The sequence below is a fragment of the Telopea speciosissima genome, chromosome 3, assembly GCF_018873765.1.
Source record: "Telopea speciosissima isolate NSW1024214 ecotype Mountain lineage chromosome 3, Tspe_v1, whole genome shotgun sequence".
NCBI lineage: Eukaryota > Viridiplantae > Streptophyta > Magnoliopsida > Proteales > Proteaceae > Telopea > Telopea speciosissima.
The window spans coordinates 25,818,640-25,831,603 of NC_057918.1; the positions used below are offsets into that span (position 1 = coordinate 25,818,640).

The 12,964-nt window shown below is 37.5% G+C and overlaps 3 protein-coding genes across 4 annotated transcripts; all 3 read left to right on the forward strand.

Annotated features, from left to right (window-relative positions):
* Positions 1 to 1,949: 1,949 nt before the first annotated feature.
* On the forward strand, positions 1,950 to 4,039 carry LOC122655018 (disease resistance protein RUN1-like). The gene is made up of 3 exons (XM_043849268.1): positions 1,950 to 2,458; positions 2,699 to 3,759; positions 4,023 to 4,039. Exons 1-3 carry the CDS (start codon positions 1,950 to 1,952, stop codon positions 4,037 to 4,039), a joined length of 1,587 nt encoding a protein of 528 aa, XP_043705203.1.
* A 54-nt stretch (positions 4,040 to 4,093) lies between these two features.
* On the forward strand, positions 4,094 to 6,785 carry LOC122654683 (disease resistance protein RPV1-like). Of its 2 annotated transcripts, XM_043848892.1 has the most exons (3): positions 4,094 to 4,337; positions 4,424 to 4,911; positions 5,053 to 6,785. In XM_043848892.1, exons 1-3 carry the CDS (start codon positions 4,125 to 4,127, stop codon positions 6,440 to 6,442), a joined length of 2,091 nt encoding a protein of 696 aa, XP_043704827.1. In that variant the 5' UTR covers positions 4,094 to 4,124; the 3' UTR covers positions 6,443 to 6,785. The 2 variants fall into 2 exon arrangements, with proteins under 2 accessions (XP_043704827.1, XP_043704826.1); XM_043848891.1 differs by having other exon boundaries at positions 4,424 to 6,785.
* A 585-nt stretch (positions 6,786 to 7,370) lies between these two features.
* LOC122655019 lies at positions 7,371 to 8,382 on the forward strand. The gene is made up of 3 exons (XM_043849269.1): positions 7,371 to 7,622; positions 8,043 to 8,188; positions 8,296 to 8,382. Exons 1-3 carry the CDS (start codon positions 7,371 to 7,373, stop codon positions 8,315 to 8,317), a joined length of 420 nt encoding a protein of 139 aa, XP_043705204.1. The 3' UTR covers positions 8,318 to 8,382.
* The last annotated feature ends 4,582 nt before the right edge of the window (positions 8,383 to 12,964 follow it).

The window sequence follows — 12,964 nt, forward strand, 5'->3', positions numbered from 1 at the left end:
TTCTCCTTGTGGTCCTTATTGAAGCCCTTTGATTTCCAAATATTAGGCGAATCATGAAACACCATAATCCATGTAGGCTACAAGAAACAAAAGAACTTTGGGGTGTGATGTTCATAAAAGTGAGTTCCAACTGATTTGCCACATGACAGATATTTGAGCCGTTTAAAAGGACTTTGCTTTTTTTAATCATAATTATAACAAGTACAATGACACATAGGTAGTGTATCTTACAGGTCTGACATTTATAAACAATTACATTGATTTGTGGCCTCCATAGTGATTGACTATTTGGTCAAGTAAGGCCCACATTTGCTCCATGCACTCATCTAACAGTAACGATGAGTCCGACAAGAAATCATTCAACTGTCAATTCCACTCCACTATCACCATCGCCATCCTTTCCAAAGAAATATAGAGAGTCTATTATAAAAAATAAAATTATCAATGGATTTTTTTTATTCTTGAAATATTTCATATTGATAGTTGATGCAATAAAAAAATTTCAATTTTTTGATAAAAAATCAATTAGTTGACTATTTCATTAAATCAATCCGAAATTGAAATAGAAATCATATCAAATATGGCCTTAGTAGTCCAATAAGAAATCATTCATACTACCATGCCACATACAAACAACTAACATGAACAACATCAACACTAGCCACCTCATCTACACTGACCACTGCCACTGACACTTCATTGCACACCTTACTAGAATGCCATATCATCAGATACATCAACATCATTAACCTGTGGGTCCCATACATTGTTTGTTGTGTCATGCATCACCAAATCACCTTCTCATTCCAAAACTACTCGGGTTTGCTTTGTTTTGGAGCGATCGTACGAAAATTGCCATGTCTTCCTCATATGTCATTGGATTGACGCGATTCTAATTGTTGTGGAAAGATGACTCAATGCTATACAACTCTCTAATCCGTGCTACCTTACAATTCTATCATTTGGCCTGTTGAAACAGGCTCCAAAGTGGGCTCATCTATATGAACCTATGAAATCATTTTTTTCGAATTTCGTGCACACTTCATCCAAAGCTCCCTCATGCTACCAATCACTGTCAAACCTCTCCAAACACTGCTGCACTGCCCAATTACTATTTGAAACTAGAATTTAGCTCGTCTCCAAGGAGGTGTGCGCCCAGGGGGCATCCAGCGGTTGAGCTGTGCCGCACACATCTCGGTGCATGCTTAGGGATGTGTGCGACACAGCCCAACGGCTGGCAGTGCCCTGGGCGTTCCTTGCTCCCTAGAGACGATCCTGATCCCTGAAATTGCCAGTGAACAAAGATAGGCCAAAAGAATGTACAAAAGCTTTTTAACTCCGGAAACTCTTAGGCAGTGTTTGGTATGCATTCTAAGTCGATTTCGCATTCTCAAACAATAAAAACAACTATTTTTATCATTCGAAAATGCAAAATTGACTTGGAATGCATGCTAAACACATTTTTAAATCCTCTCCAATTCTCCTATGGTGTAGTGTGGGATGGAGAGATCGACACCTAGTAGGTCGAACATCTAACAGTCCAAACTGCATCACCCCAGTTTTTTCTTTTTTTTGTTTTCGAACTCGAACCATTGGATGTCCAACCTGCCAAATGTCGACCTCCCCACCCCACACTGCACTATAGGGGAATTGGATAGGATTTTTTTCCACCAAACACTGCCCAAGTCTTGATATCAATAATTGAACTACTTACTTTGTTGATCTCCAACGTGCTACCATCGCTGGTGGCCCCATAAAGATTGATAGGATCAACAAGCCTATTAGCTAGATGATAGTGATTAAAGAAAGAAAATAGTTGATGACAGTGATTAAGAATTAAACTTTGATATCCAATACTTTTACTTCACTCCTATGAACTAATTCTTTCGCAAAGGAGAATTCATTGAAAGAAGAGAGCTCCCAGGCATCCTGTTTGCAATTGCAACTTCATGGCAGTACATGATGGGGCTTCCTCCTCCTCTACCTCTTCTTTCTCTCCAGGATCATCAACTAATTACGATGTGTTTCTCAGTTTCAGGGGTGAAGAAACACGTAATAACTTCACTGGTTTCCTTTACAGAGCTCTGGAAAGAGAAGGAATCGTTGTGTTTATAGATAGCGAAGGACTCTGGGGTGGAGACGAGATCCAACCGGCGCTCTTTAACGCAATCCAACAGTCCAAAATCTCGATTCCTGTCTTCTCTAAAGGCTATGCGGATAGCAAATGGTGTCTTCGTGAACTGGTTAAGATTGTTGAATGCCATAGATCCAACCATCAAAAAATTCTACCCATATTCTTTGATGTTGAGCCAAGAGACGTTCGCAATCAGACTGGAAGTTTTGAAGGATCGTTTCAGAAACACAAGGGCAAATTTGATGATGCCGAAATACAGGATTGGAAGTCAGCTTTGTCTGTGGTAGCAGGAAAAAAGGGTTACGAGCTTGAACAAGTAAATGGGTAATTCTTGAATCCCACAAATTTCTTTTTTGAGTAATAGTTATCTTCTTTGTTAAAACCTAATATAATATCTTATAAGTTCTTAGCCTGAGATTGGTCCATTAGGAAGCATGTAAAATGGTTTTAATTTTTTTTTATTAGCTGAAAACTTATATTTATTCTTCATTTCTTTTATTTCACCCAAGATTTTGACCTTCTTAGTTCTTATTTTTATTTTTTCTTGATATGAAATAACTGCAGAAATCAACCAGAGCTAGTCAAATTAGTTGTTAATTGGGCATTGAGTGAATTGAGTAGCAATTGCTTGGGTGATGTTAAAAATCCTATTGGACTAGATGACCGTGTAGATGACCTATCATCTCTGTTGAATGGTGGCTCCAATGATGTGCAGATTGTGGGAATTTGTGGTATCGGTGGCATTGGGAAGACATCTATTGCAGTAACTCTCTATAATCGTATTTTTAAAAGGTTTGAAATGAGTAACTTTCTTGCAAATGTTAGAGAAGAAGCATCAGTACCAAATGGTTTAGTTTCTCTTCAAGAAAAACTTATTTATAGTGTCTCCAAAAAGAAAGTTGAAATATGCAATGTTTATAAGGGACAACAATTGGTGAAAGAAATACTGCAAGGGAAAAAAGTTCTTCTTATTCTTGATGATGTGGATTCTTATTCCCAACTTAAAGATTTGGCTATTGAATCTATTTTATTTGGTCGAGGAAGTAAGATTATAATAACGAGTAGAGATGAACATATCCTAAATGTAGCTAAAGTTGATGAAATATACCGGCCTCCAGAACTGGATGATGAACAATCTCTTCAGCTCTTTAGTTTGTATGCATTTTCAAGGAAATATCCCCCTCACAATTTTAAGCAACTTTCCCATGGTGTGATACAAGTGGCGAAAGGATTGCCATTAACTCTAGAAGTGTTGGGTTCTTCTCTCATTTGCGAAAGAGACAAAAAAGTATGGGAAAGTATGCTAAATAGATTGAAAAAAATTCCTAATATGGATGTCCACAAAAAGTTGAGGATAAGCTATGACAATCTGGAAGAAGATGAGAAATCTATATTTCTTGATGCTGCTTGCTTTTTTGTTGGATGGAGGAAAGAAACTATAATTTCTCTATGGGAAGGTTGTGGATTTGACGTGATAGCAATAATAAAAAAACTCACTCAAAGATCCCTTCTACAATTCAAGCCTAGAGGAGCCATGAGAGATTCCTATGATGTGCTTAGCATGCATGATCAAATTCAAGCCATGGGAAGGGGCATTGTTTCAGAAGAAAGTCGTATGGACCCTGGTAAGCGCACCAGATTATGGTATTATGATGATATATTGGAAGTATTAGAAGAACATAAGGTAAGACTTTTTTCTTGGACCCTTTTTCACCTTTATGTAAATATATTATCCTAGCTTTTTGAGAAACACTAAGATGAAGTACATGAGAACCAAGCATTTATATATATATTATATTATATAGTGCATTTAAATATATTATCCTACCTTTTCTTTCATTGGGCTTGTGGGCATCAATTTCCATTTTTTTTCTCTTTTACATTACAGGGAACTCAAACAATTGAAGGCATCCTCCTGCCCTCATATCAAAAACATCTGTTAAATCCTCTCACATTTTCGAGTTTATGGCTACATACGGAAGATTTTGCAATGATGTCCAAGCTAAGATTCCTCCATATAGATGGAGCAAACTTTGAAGTAGACATTCCCCATCTTCCTTCTAATTTAAGATGGTTCAGTTGGAGGCAAAGCTGTCTGGAAATTGTACCAGCCAATTTTTATCACAAGAAATTAGTTCATATGGACCTATCATACAGCAAGATTAGACAAGCTTGGACAAACAAGCCCCAAAATGAAAATCATGTATAGTTTTTGTCCTTTTCTTTTGTTTCATTTGTTATCACATATTATAGATAGTAGTATCTTATATTCTTTCTTTTGTTTGACAGCGGTTTCAAAAATTGAAAGTTCTCTGTCTTCGGGAATGTGTTTTTCTATATGAATCCCCTGAATTTTCATGGTTCCCTTACTTAGAGACACTGGATCTTAGAGGTTGCTCTAGAATGGTTAGTTTACACAAATCCATTGGTGACTTAAAGTCTCTGGTTGCTCTTTCCTTGGACCGTACAAATATTGATGAACTCCCAAACAGTACTTGTAAGCTGAGTTCTCTCAAAGTTATCACACAATGCTTCTCACTCAAAAGCTTGCCTGAGTCAATTGGTGATTTAAAGTCTTTGGTTACACTTCGCTTGGATGGTACAAAAATTGAAGGACTCCCAAACAGTATTTGCAGGCTGAGTTCTCTCAAAGATCTAAGTCTTGATTTATGCTCATCACTCAAAAGCTTGCCTGAGTCAATTGGTGATCTAAAGTCTTTGATTATGCTTTCCTTGCATAGGACGAAAATTGAAGAACTCCCAAACAATATTTGCAAGCTGACTTCTCTCGAATATTTAAGTCTCCTGTATTGCTTCTCACTCAAAAGATTGCCTAAGTCAATTGGTGATCTAGAGTCTTTAGTTACGCTTCGCTTGGATGAAACAAAAATTGAAGAACTCCCAAACAGTTTTTGCAGGATGAGTTCTCTCAAAGATCTAAGTCTTGATTTTTGCTCATCACTCAAAAGCTTGCCCGAATCAATCGGTGATCTAAAGTCTTTGGTTACACTTCACTTGGATAGGACAAAAATTGAAATACTCCCAAACAGTATTTGCAGACTGAGTTCTCTCAAAGATTTAAGTCTTGATTTTTGCTCATCACTCAAAAGCTTGCCTGAATCAATCGGTGATCTAAAGTCTTTGGTTACGCTTCGCTTGGATAGGACAAAAATTGAAGTACTCCCAAACAGTATTTGCAGGCTGAGTTCTCTCAAAGATCTAAATCTTGGTTATTGCTCATCACTCAAAAGCTTGCCTGGGTCAATTGGTGATCTAAAGTCTTTGGTTACGCTTCGCTTGGGTGGTACAAAAATTAAAGGACTCCCAAACAGTATTTGCAGGCTGAGTTCGCTGAAAGTTCTAAATCTTGGTTATTGCTCATCACTCAAAAGCTTGCCTGAGTCAATCGGTGAGCTGAAATCTTTGGTTATGCTTCGCTTGGATGGGACAAAAATTGAAGGACTCCCAAACAATATTTGCAGTTTGAGTTATCTCGAAGTTCTAAGTCTCATGGATTGCTCATCACTCAAAAGCTTGCCTGAGTCAATCGGTGATATAAAATCTTTGGTTAAGCTTTCCTTGCGTGGGACAAAAATTAAAGTACTCCCAAACAGTACTTGCAGGCTGAGTTCTCTCAAAACACTTAATCTCCGTAGAATGGAGTCACTAAACAAGTTGCCTAAGGCCATTGGTGATCTTAACTCTTTGGTTGAAATTTATTTGGACCAGACAAATATTAAAGAACTTCCTATTGGTGTTGGATGTTTAGAGAAACTTGAGGTATTAAGTGTTGAGAATTGCCATAACCTAGTCATGCTACCAATATTTGGGGGGAGAATGAGGTGTTTGCGTTACATTAACCTGATAGGAACCAGCATTTTACCATCATCGGATGATTTTCCAATGCTCCCTAAGTTAGTGGAGTTAAGCATTGGGAACAAGCTTGAATCTTCTCTCCCACCCTGGCTTAGTGGTCTTCGACAACTTAAAAAGCTCTTATTGCGAGGATACACAAGGCTTGGGTCACTTCCAGATTTGTCAAGCCTAACTAATTTGATGGAATTAAGACTTTTTAATTGCGAAAATTTAGAAGATATTGGAGGCCTGAAGGGAACAAAATCCTTGAAACAGCTGACCGTACGTGATTGCTACACCATAACAGATGCTCGATGGAAGATACTTGGCCAGGTCATTTTTTCTGTCTTGTGTGTGTGCTCAACTCTCATTACTTCCAATTGGTTTCTTAAATTGATGATTGACTGGTCCTATACTTTCCTTTCCTCTTATTTTTGCAGGGAACATTTTTAGCAGATGGGATACAGAGAAGGGACTCCGTGAATGTCAATGATGGGGCATGTAAGGGGTTAATTCTATGTCTTGTTTTTGCATTAACCCTCAAGGTACATAAGGTATGGCAAGAGGGTGAGCTTGTGAACCTCGAGATATATCTTCAAGCTGAAATCCGTGGAAAACATAGAAATACAAGTTGTGATATTTATCTGCCAATGAGAGGCGTTAAATTTACTACTGAGCGAGATTTAATATACATTCACCATTTCAAAGGGTTTGACTGGTTTGGGCTTCCATTGGAAGGAACAGATGAAATTGAGGTAATAAATGCTTCATTTATGCCTGTGAGGTTAATTGATCCCCAGAGGCATGGGGATTGGATACAGTCTGAATTGAAATTCTTGAAGCTCTTATTGTTGGAAAGCACGGAATCAGAGCAGCAAATATCTAAACAAGAATGTAGTGTCAGGAGTATGGTAGCAGATTTCTTCAGATGGTCACACAACGATGCTGGAAAAGAGATGCGGCTGGTTTTCTCCGAATCTACATATGAAGATGGTGAATCTTCGTATGATGATTGTGAGTCTTCATTTCTTGATGATGAATCTTCATATGATGATGCTGAAGGATCTCCATTTGCTCCTATAGAATCGGAGAGTGAGTAACAAAACCAATCAGGTTTGTATGACTCCACTTGCATTCTATTCCAACCTTTTTATTTAATCCCCAAATTTTTTTTTCCCAAAAAAAAGAACCAGTTTGGTTTGTGTATTTGTTGATGTCATCAGTTTGTGTTAGGTACTTGACCGATACGGCAAAAGCTATAAAGCTGATGGAACATGTTAAATCAAGCTCATAACAGACGACCACGCTTTCGCAGCTGTCATCTCAGCGGCTCTTACTCTAGGCAGTTCTCATTCTGGTGGTAGGTTGCCCTTTCCAAGCGATGGATTATAGGGAGCCTAGGAGTTGGTCTTGTTTTGATACTCGCAACATACTTATCTCTGTCTCATACAAGTCATCCATCTGCTGTGCCCTCACCCCAGGAAGTCGTGCAAAAGATCCTGATGGAAAGACCTCTCATAAATTTCATATTCTTTGGACAACAAGTTTCTGTTGTGCTTCAGGACGGTCTATCAGCTGCAAATCAGAGAACTTGAAGCCAACTAATGGTATCGCCAAATTAATATTCCTAAAGGTCTAACCAACTAATGAGAATACCATTTGCTATTAGGTTGCCTTAAAAGTGTGGTTGCATGTGTGCTTTCTATTATGTTCTTGAAGTCTTCAACTTAAACTTTATTCATTCCATCTTGAATTGTGTTTCTATAACCCTCTTTTGTTTTCACCTTAACTTATTTTTTGGAGTTTAGATTTGGGGATGAAGTATCATATGTGAGTTCATCTGTGCTTCCAAAGTAGAGTGGAAGGTCTGCTGGATTCACACATTACTTGAATTTTGGGTCTCTGCCAGTTCCTTCTTAGAAGGAAAATCCTTTTTTTTCGTTTTTGCTACTTCCAAGTACTTTTTGCTTATGATCAATCTCATTTTACAGTTTTATTTTGATTCTTAAAGGCCCTCCAAAGAATTGAAGCTTACATGTCCTGAATCTTGCAGCAATGGAGACTGATTTGTTTGACATGGAGAAACCTGTTGTTTTCACAAATGAAGAAATTCATTCTTCAATTGATGATTTCTCTGATTCAAATCTACTTGGGCATGGGACTTATGGTTCTGTCTACTATGGAGTTCTTCGAGACCAAGTATACAGCCTTTTGCTCTTAGATCTTGCAATTATGATTTTCACAATTATGTATAGTGATGTCCTTTATCAGGGAAGTTACTGATAGAGATTTTGAAATCTTTTCAGATGGTTGCAATCAAAAGAATGACAGCTACTAAGACTAAAGAATTCATGGCAGAGATGAAAGTTTTATGCAAAGTCCATGCAAATTTGTTAATGCTTCTTGTGCTGATCAAATTCTCTTAATTCTTTTTGGATTTTCACCACTCATTTTGTCACTTGCATCAAATCAAGCTTTGACTCTGAGTTTTACTTAATTTTTTCAAGGTAGAATTGATCGGATTTGCAGCTACTCCCAAGCTCTTCCTTATTTATGAGTATGCACAAAAGGGTTCTCTTAGAAGCTATCTACATGATCCTCAGAACAAGGGTAAGCTTACTTTTGCACATTGGTGCAAAAAAGTTCATTTTATTACATAAAAAATTCAATTACACTCAACTTCTTCAGTTTGGAAACTCCTCGTAGTATAAAATCTGATTTCTGTCTTTGACATGTGAAGCAAGGTTTATTACACCTGATTTCATCTCTCTTGTAGCCATTGAGTTGCTTATTAGGGAGACAAAACTTATTACATTACATCCCCTTCAAAAATAAAGTTCCTGAAAATTTCAATTAAATCCTCTAGGAATCCCAGAAAAGGTTAGTATAGGGATCTGGTCATGTTGATGATGTGCTCTTACTGGCATTGGGATTTAACTTTTGTCCTTGAAGTCTTATTAGGGTGCTTTCTTACAAGTTCATGTAATTATCAAAGTTTACTTATCAGTAGTTCAGTACAGAAGAATGTTATAATTGGTTGGCCATGTGATGCAGTAGCACTTTATTGGTTGGACCAGCATGACCGGCTTTGATAACCAAACATTTCATACACGTCATGGAATGTATGGACCACACAACTAGTCTTTCATCTTACAATTAATTAGATATCTAAGGAATGAACTCCAACATGGCATGCACATTCTTTACAAGTTCAAGTGGTATTGTGCACCTCTTGGTGTTTTTAGGTTTTTCAATGCTTTGTTTTGCCAGTGGTTAATTCTATTCAAACTAAAACTTAAATTTGAGCAGGTGACCTTTGGTTTGTTTGTTGACAAAATATCAACCTCATTCAATCTACCACACAGTAAATATCTTCGCAGATCCAAATATATCCCTTGGATTGCTAGACTAGTGACTCTGCATTCAACTTTGAAAAAAAAGTTTTTTTTTAAACCCGAATATTCTTTGGGACCCAGGCTAACCCCTAAAATTTTATTAATTGATTTCAAAGAATACTAATTACAAGGGGGGTTGGGGGGGACATGCCCGCCTAACCCCAAGCCCGAAAGGAACAAATAGAACCATAGAACCATCACTCCACTCAGAACGATCTCTAAACCCAACCCTTACAAATATTTCATTTATTTCCTTAACACCGGAATGCCCATTGCATCCTCATGTGTGATCTGCTACAGTTCTAGAGGGAGATTGGATTCCCCTGAGAATTCAGAGTCAATCAAAGAATTGCAGGCATAATTTGCAAGAAAAAAAGGGTTTTCTTCCCATTACTATACCTAGTGAAATATAACGTTTTATTATTTAATAGAAAATAATACATGAGATAGTCCATGTGATAGAGAACGAGACACAAGTATATCAATGGTACAAGTTCAGCTTAAAATGAATAGAAGTAGCTAAAACTTTACCACCACCCCCCCCCCCCAAAAAAAAGAAAAGAAGAAGCTAAAAGCCTAAAACTATAAAAAAAAAAGCCATTTTTATATTTTATATTCAGGTACATTTGATGGTATTTTAGTAAATTTATTAAATTTTGAATCAAAGTTTGAGTAACTTTCCTTGCTTACTTTGGACTAAAATTTAATCATTGAAATGTATGTGGGATCTTTTATCACATGGTACCCATGTACTGTCAAGAGGCAAATAATAAAGCGTTATACTTCATTAGGAATAGGGAAAATTATCACCTCAATTTGCCTGCTCATCAATTTCCTCAATTCCTCTAATAAAGGAAGGTGGACTCCACTCGGGCAGTGTGTTTGGGCGGGGGATAGGGTGGTCATATCTGCCCCCCTATTAGATGGAATTGAGGAAATTGAGGAGCAAACAAATTGAGGGGATAAAGATCCTAGGAATAGTGATGCAAAGGAACAAAATAGTGTTTCAATTTTTAATTGATGGGTATGGAAATAAATTAATACTGTTGCAAGAAAAATATGATAAAGTTTTCCTCCACCCATAGAAGACAATTCACCCACCATCTTAAGGTTCACAAACCCCTCCTATGGTTTTTTGTATATTCCAAAATACACTCCCGATGCCCTTTCCCGCTCTCTCCCACCCATCGGTAAATGGGATCCTATTCACTATTCATTGTGGGTGGAGGGAAACGAAAAGTTATCCTCTCAGGTTCTCTGCCCGGTACAGTTCCCCAATGCCTCTAATCAGAGGGGGGGTGGACCCAAACCGAGCAGTGTATTCGGGCAGGGGGTAAGGTAATCAATTCCGCCCCCCTATGAGATGAACTAGACGAATTGTACCAGACAAGGAACCTGAGAAGATAAAGATCCGGAGGAAAACTCGTTCCAAAAAGATAATAATCCATTCAAGCTTAAACATTGCCACAATGACCCCATTTTTTAAGACGAGAACCATGCTTGGTTTTCTCTCCACAAATTAAAAAAAGAGGACACAACCATGGAGAGCTGTAAAGCAACAAGGTAATAGAATCTCTCATTTTGTTAAAAAAAATAAAAAATTAAGAATCATTTCTATTTTATTTGTTTTAATAGAAAAAGAGAGACTGATTCTATTTCCTAGTTCATAGTTTACAATCTCTGGAATACAAATAGCTTGTCGGATTTGTGGCAAGGTTTAAAAACTTGGCGTCAGGTATGAGATCGATCTCCATTGATTATTTCAAGTGCTCAACCATGACTACCAACTCTAACAAAAAATACACACATTCCTTTGTAATTGCATTAGCATCAGCTCATGGATGGAGAAAGCCCATCAAACATGTCATACAATTTATTTCGCCTAGAATGCCTCCAGAACACTTCAATGTTCATGTTCTGCTAGAATTAGAGAAGTAACCAAGTGCGGTGGACACTTCATACAAGTATGGGAGCATTGAAAAGAAGAAAGGAGATTGCCTATGAAAAGAAATACAAGCATGACAAACAATACTAGTCGTCTTCCTTAAAATAACAAAAGTTAACACAGAAACATCAAGAATCCAGCACAAGGGAACTCTATGGAATTAGTAGATTTCAAATATCAACTCCCTCCTTAAAAATTAATTGCTCAACTGTAATAAGGTCATCACCCACCTATCAATCAGGCTGTTTTGCAGCAAAAACAAAGCTTGGCCAAACAAGGGTCTTTTAGAAAACCAGGTAAAAGGCCATGAATGAGCCACATGATATTAGGTAGTTGGGTACTCAAAATATCACATTGAAATAAAAAGTAAACGTAAAACTCAGACCTGATCATTGGAAGCTGCATAACATTCCCATAATTCAAGTATAGGCTTAAAAAACAAAACACATCAACAGTCCTCCAAACCCAACCATCTTGCATGTAACAGAAGCACTCCAATGCAAACAAATCATACAGCAATAGAAGTTGTCATTTATCTGTCCCCAATGGATCACCAGTAGAAATTAGAAAACGTCAAAAGTATTCAAGACAATATAAGAAACTCTGGAGTATATCGTAGCAATAGCAATCAACAACTAGGGCATTTACGTTACCTTAAACCAGCCTATATCTCTCATTGCTCTTACTATGAAAAAGAACAAATAAAAGCTTAAGCTTGGAGTACAAATATATTAGTCTCTTACTACAATGTTTATGAAAATCATTAGTCACTAAGCTAAGCGGGCATCCTAAGAAGTCACAGGCTGTCATAAAATGACTAAGCGACTGCTTTCTTTGGCATGTAGGGTATCACCCGTTAAGTGTAATTGCTCCCCTTCAAGGTCTGGTTATCTCGAAAGCTCTCCCCCCCCCCCCCCCACCCCCCCAAAATAAAAAAACCCCCAATTTAGTTCTATCTGATGCCCTTCATCATCTAATTCCAACAAATCATCACAAAGCCCAGTTTCCAATCCCTAGTACCTAGCCCACAACCATAGAAACCAGCCACACACACACACACAATAGAAAAAGAAAAGAGGAGAGAGTACAAAAAATTCTATTACTTCTACAACTATGTAACCTAGCCTCCCCCTTCACTTTATCCTATTTAACAAACTTTTCCAACTCACCATAACCCTGTAGATGCATAGTTTGCAACCTAGTTTACGTATTTTGCAACACATTTTAACACTCTCTTCCTAACATGCTCATCTTTTCCATTTTGGAACCCTTCTCATATAAAACCCTGTCTATATCAATATCCTATCTCTTCTCATGTTAATTTTGACAAACTGACTGACTTGAGCAGAATTCAGCAATACCTGATCCAAATTTTTAAGGCAACTTTCATGTGAACAATGCACTACAGAAATAGGACACTGAAACTGTTTGTGTCTTCTTCCATTAAACAATTATATCAAAAGCCCTAACTCTCCCTACCCCATTAATTTTGATAAGTGAACTCCACTATTGCTATTATCTGACTGGTTTGAGTATGATCCTACATCATCTGATCCAAAATCTCAATTGTAAAGCATCCTTCATGGGAATGGTGCACTACAAAACATTCTTCTTCTTCCATCCCATAGCTGGTAA

Coding starts and splice junctions, on each gene's coding strand:
- LOC122655018 (XM_043849268.1), top strand. CDS start 1,950: ATGGCAGTACATGATGGGGCTTCCTCCTCCTCTACCTCTTCTTTCTCT. Junction 2,459..2,698: donor GAGCTTGAACAAGTAAATGG/GTAATTCTTGAA, acceptor AAATAACTGCAG/AAATCAACCAGAGCTAGTCA.
- LOC122654683 (XM_043848891.1), top strand. CDS start 4,125: ATGATGTCCAAGCTAAGATTCCTCCATATAGATGGAGCAAACTTTGAA. Junction 4,338..4,423: donor AGCCCCAAAATGAAAATCAT/GTATAGTTTTTG, acceptor TTTGTTTGACAG/CGGTTTCAAAAATTGAAAGT.
- LOC122655019 (XM_043849269.1), top strand. CDS start 7,371: ATGGATTATAGGGAGCCTAGGAGTTGGTCTTGTTTTGATACTCGCAAC. Junction 7,623..8,042: donor CCAAATTAATATTCCTAAAG/GTCTAACCAACT, acceptor TGAATCTTGCAG/CAATGGAGACTGATTTGTTT. Junction 8,189..8,295: donor ATGGAGTTCTTCGAGACCAA/GTATACAGCCTT, acceptor AAATCTTTTCAG/ATGGTTGCAATCAAAAGAAT.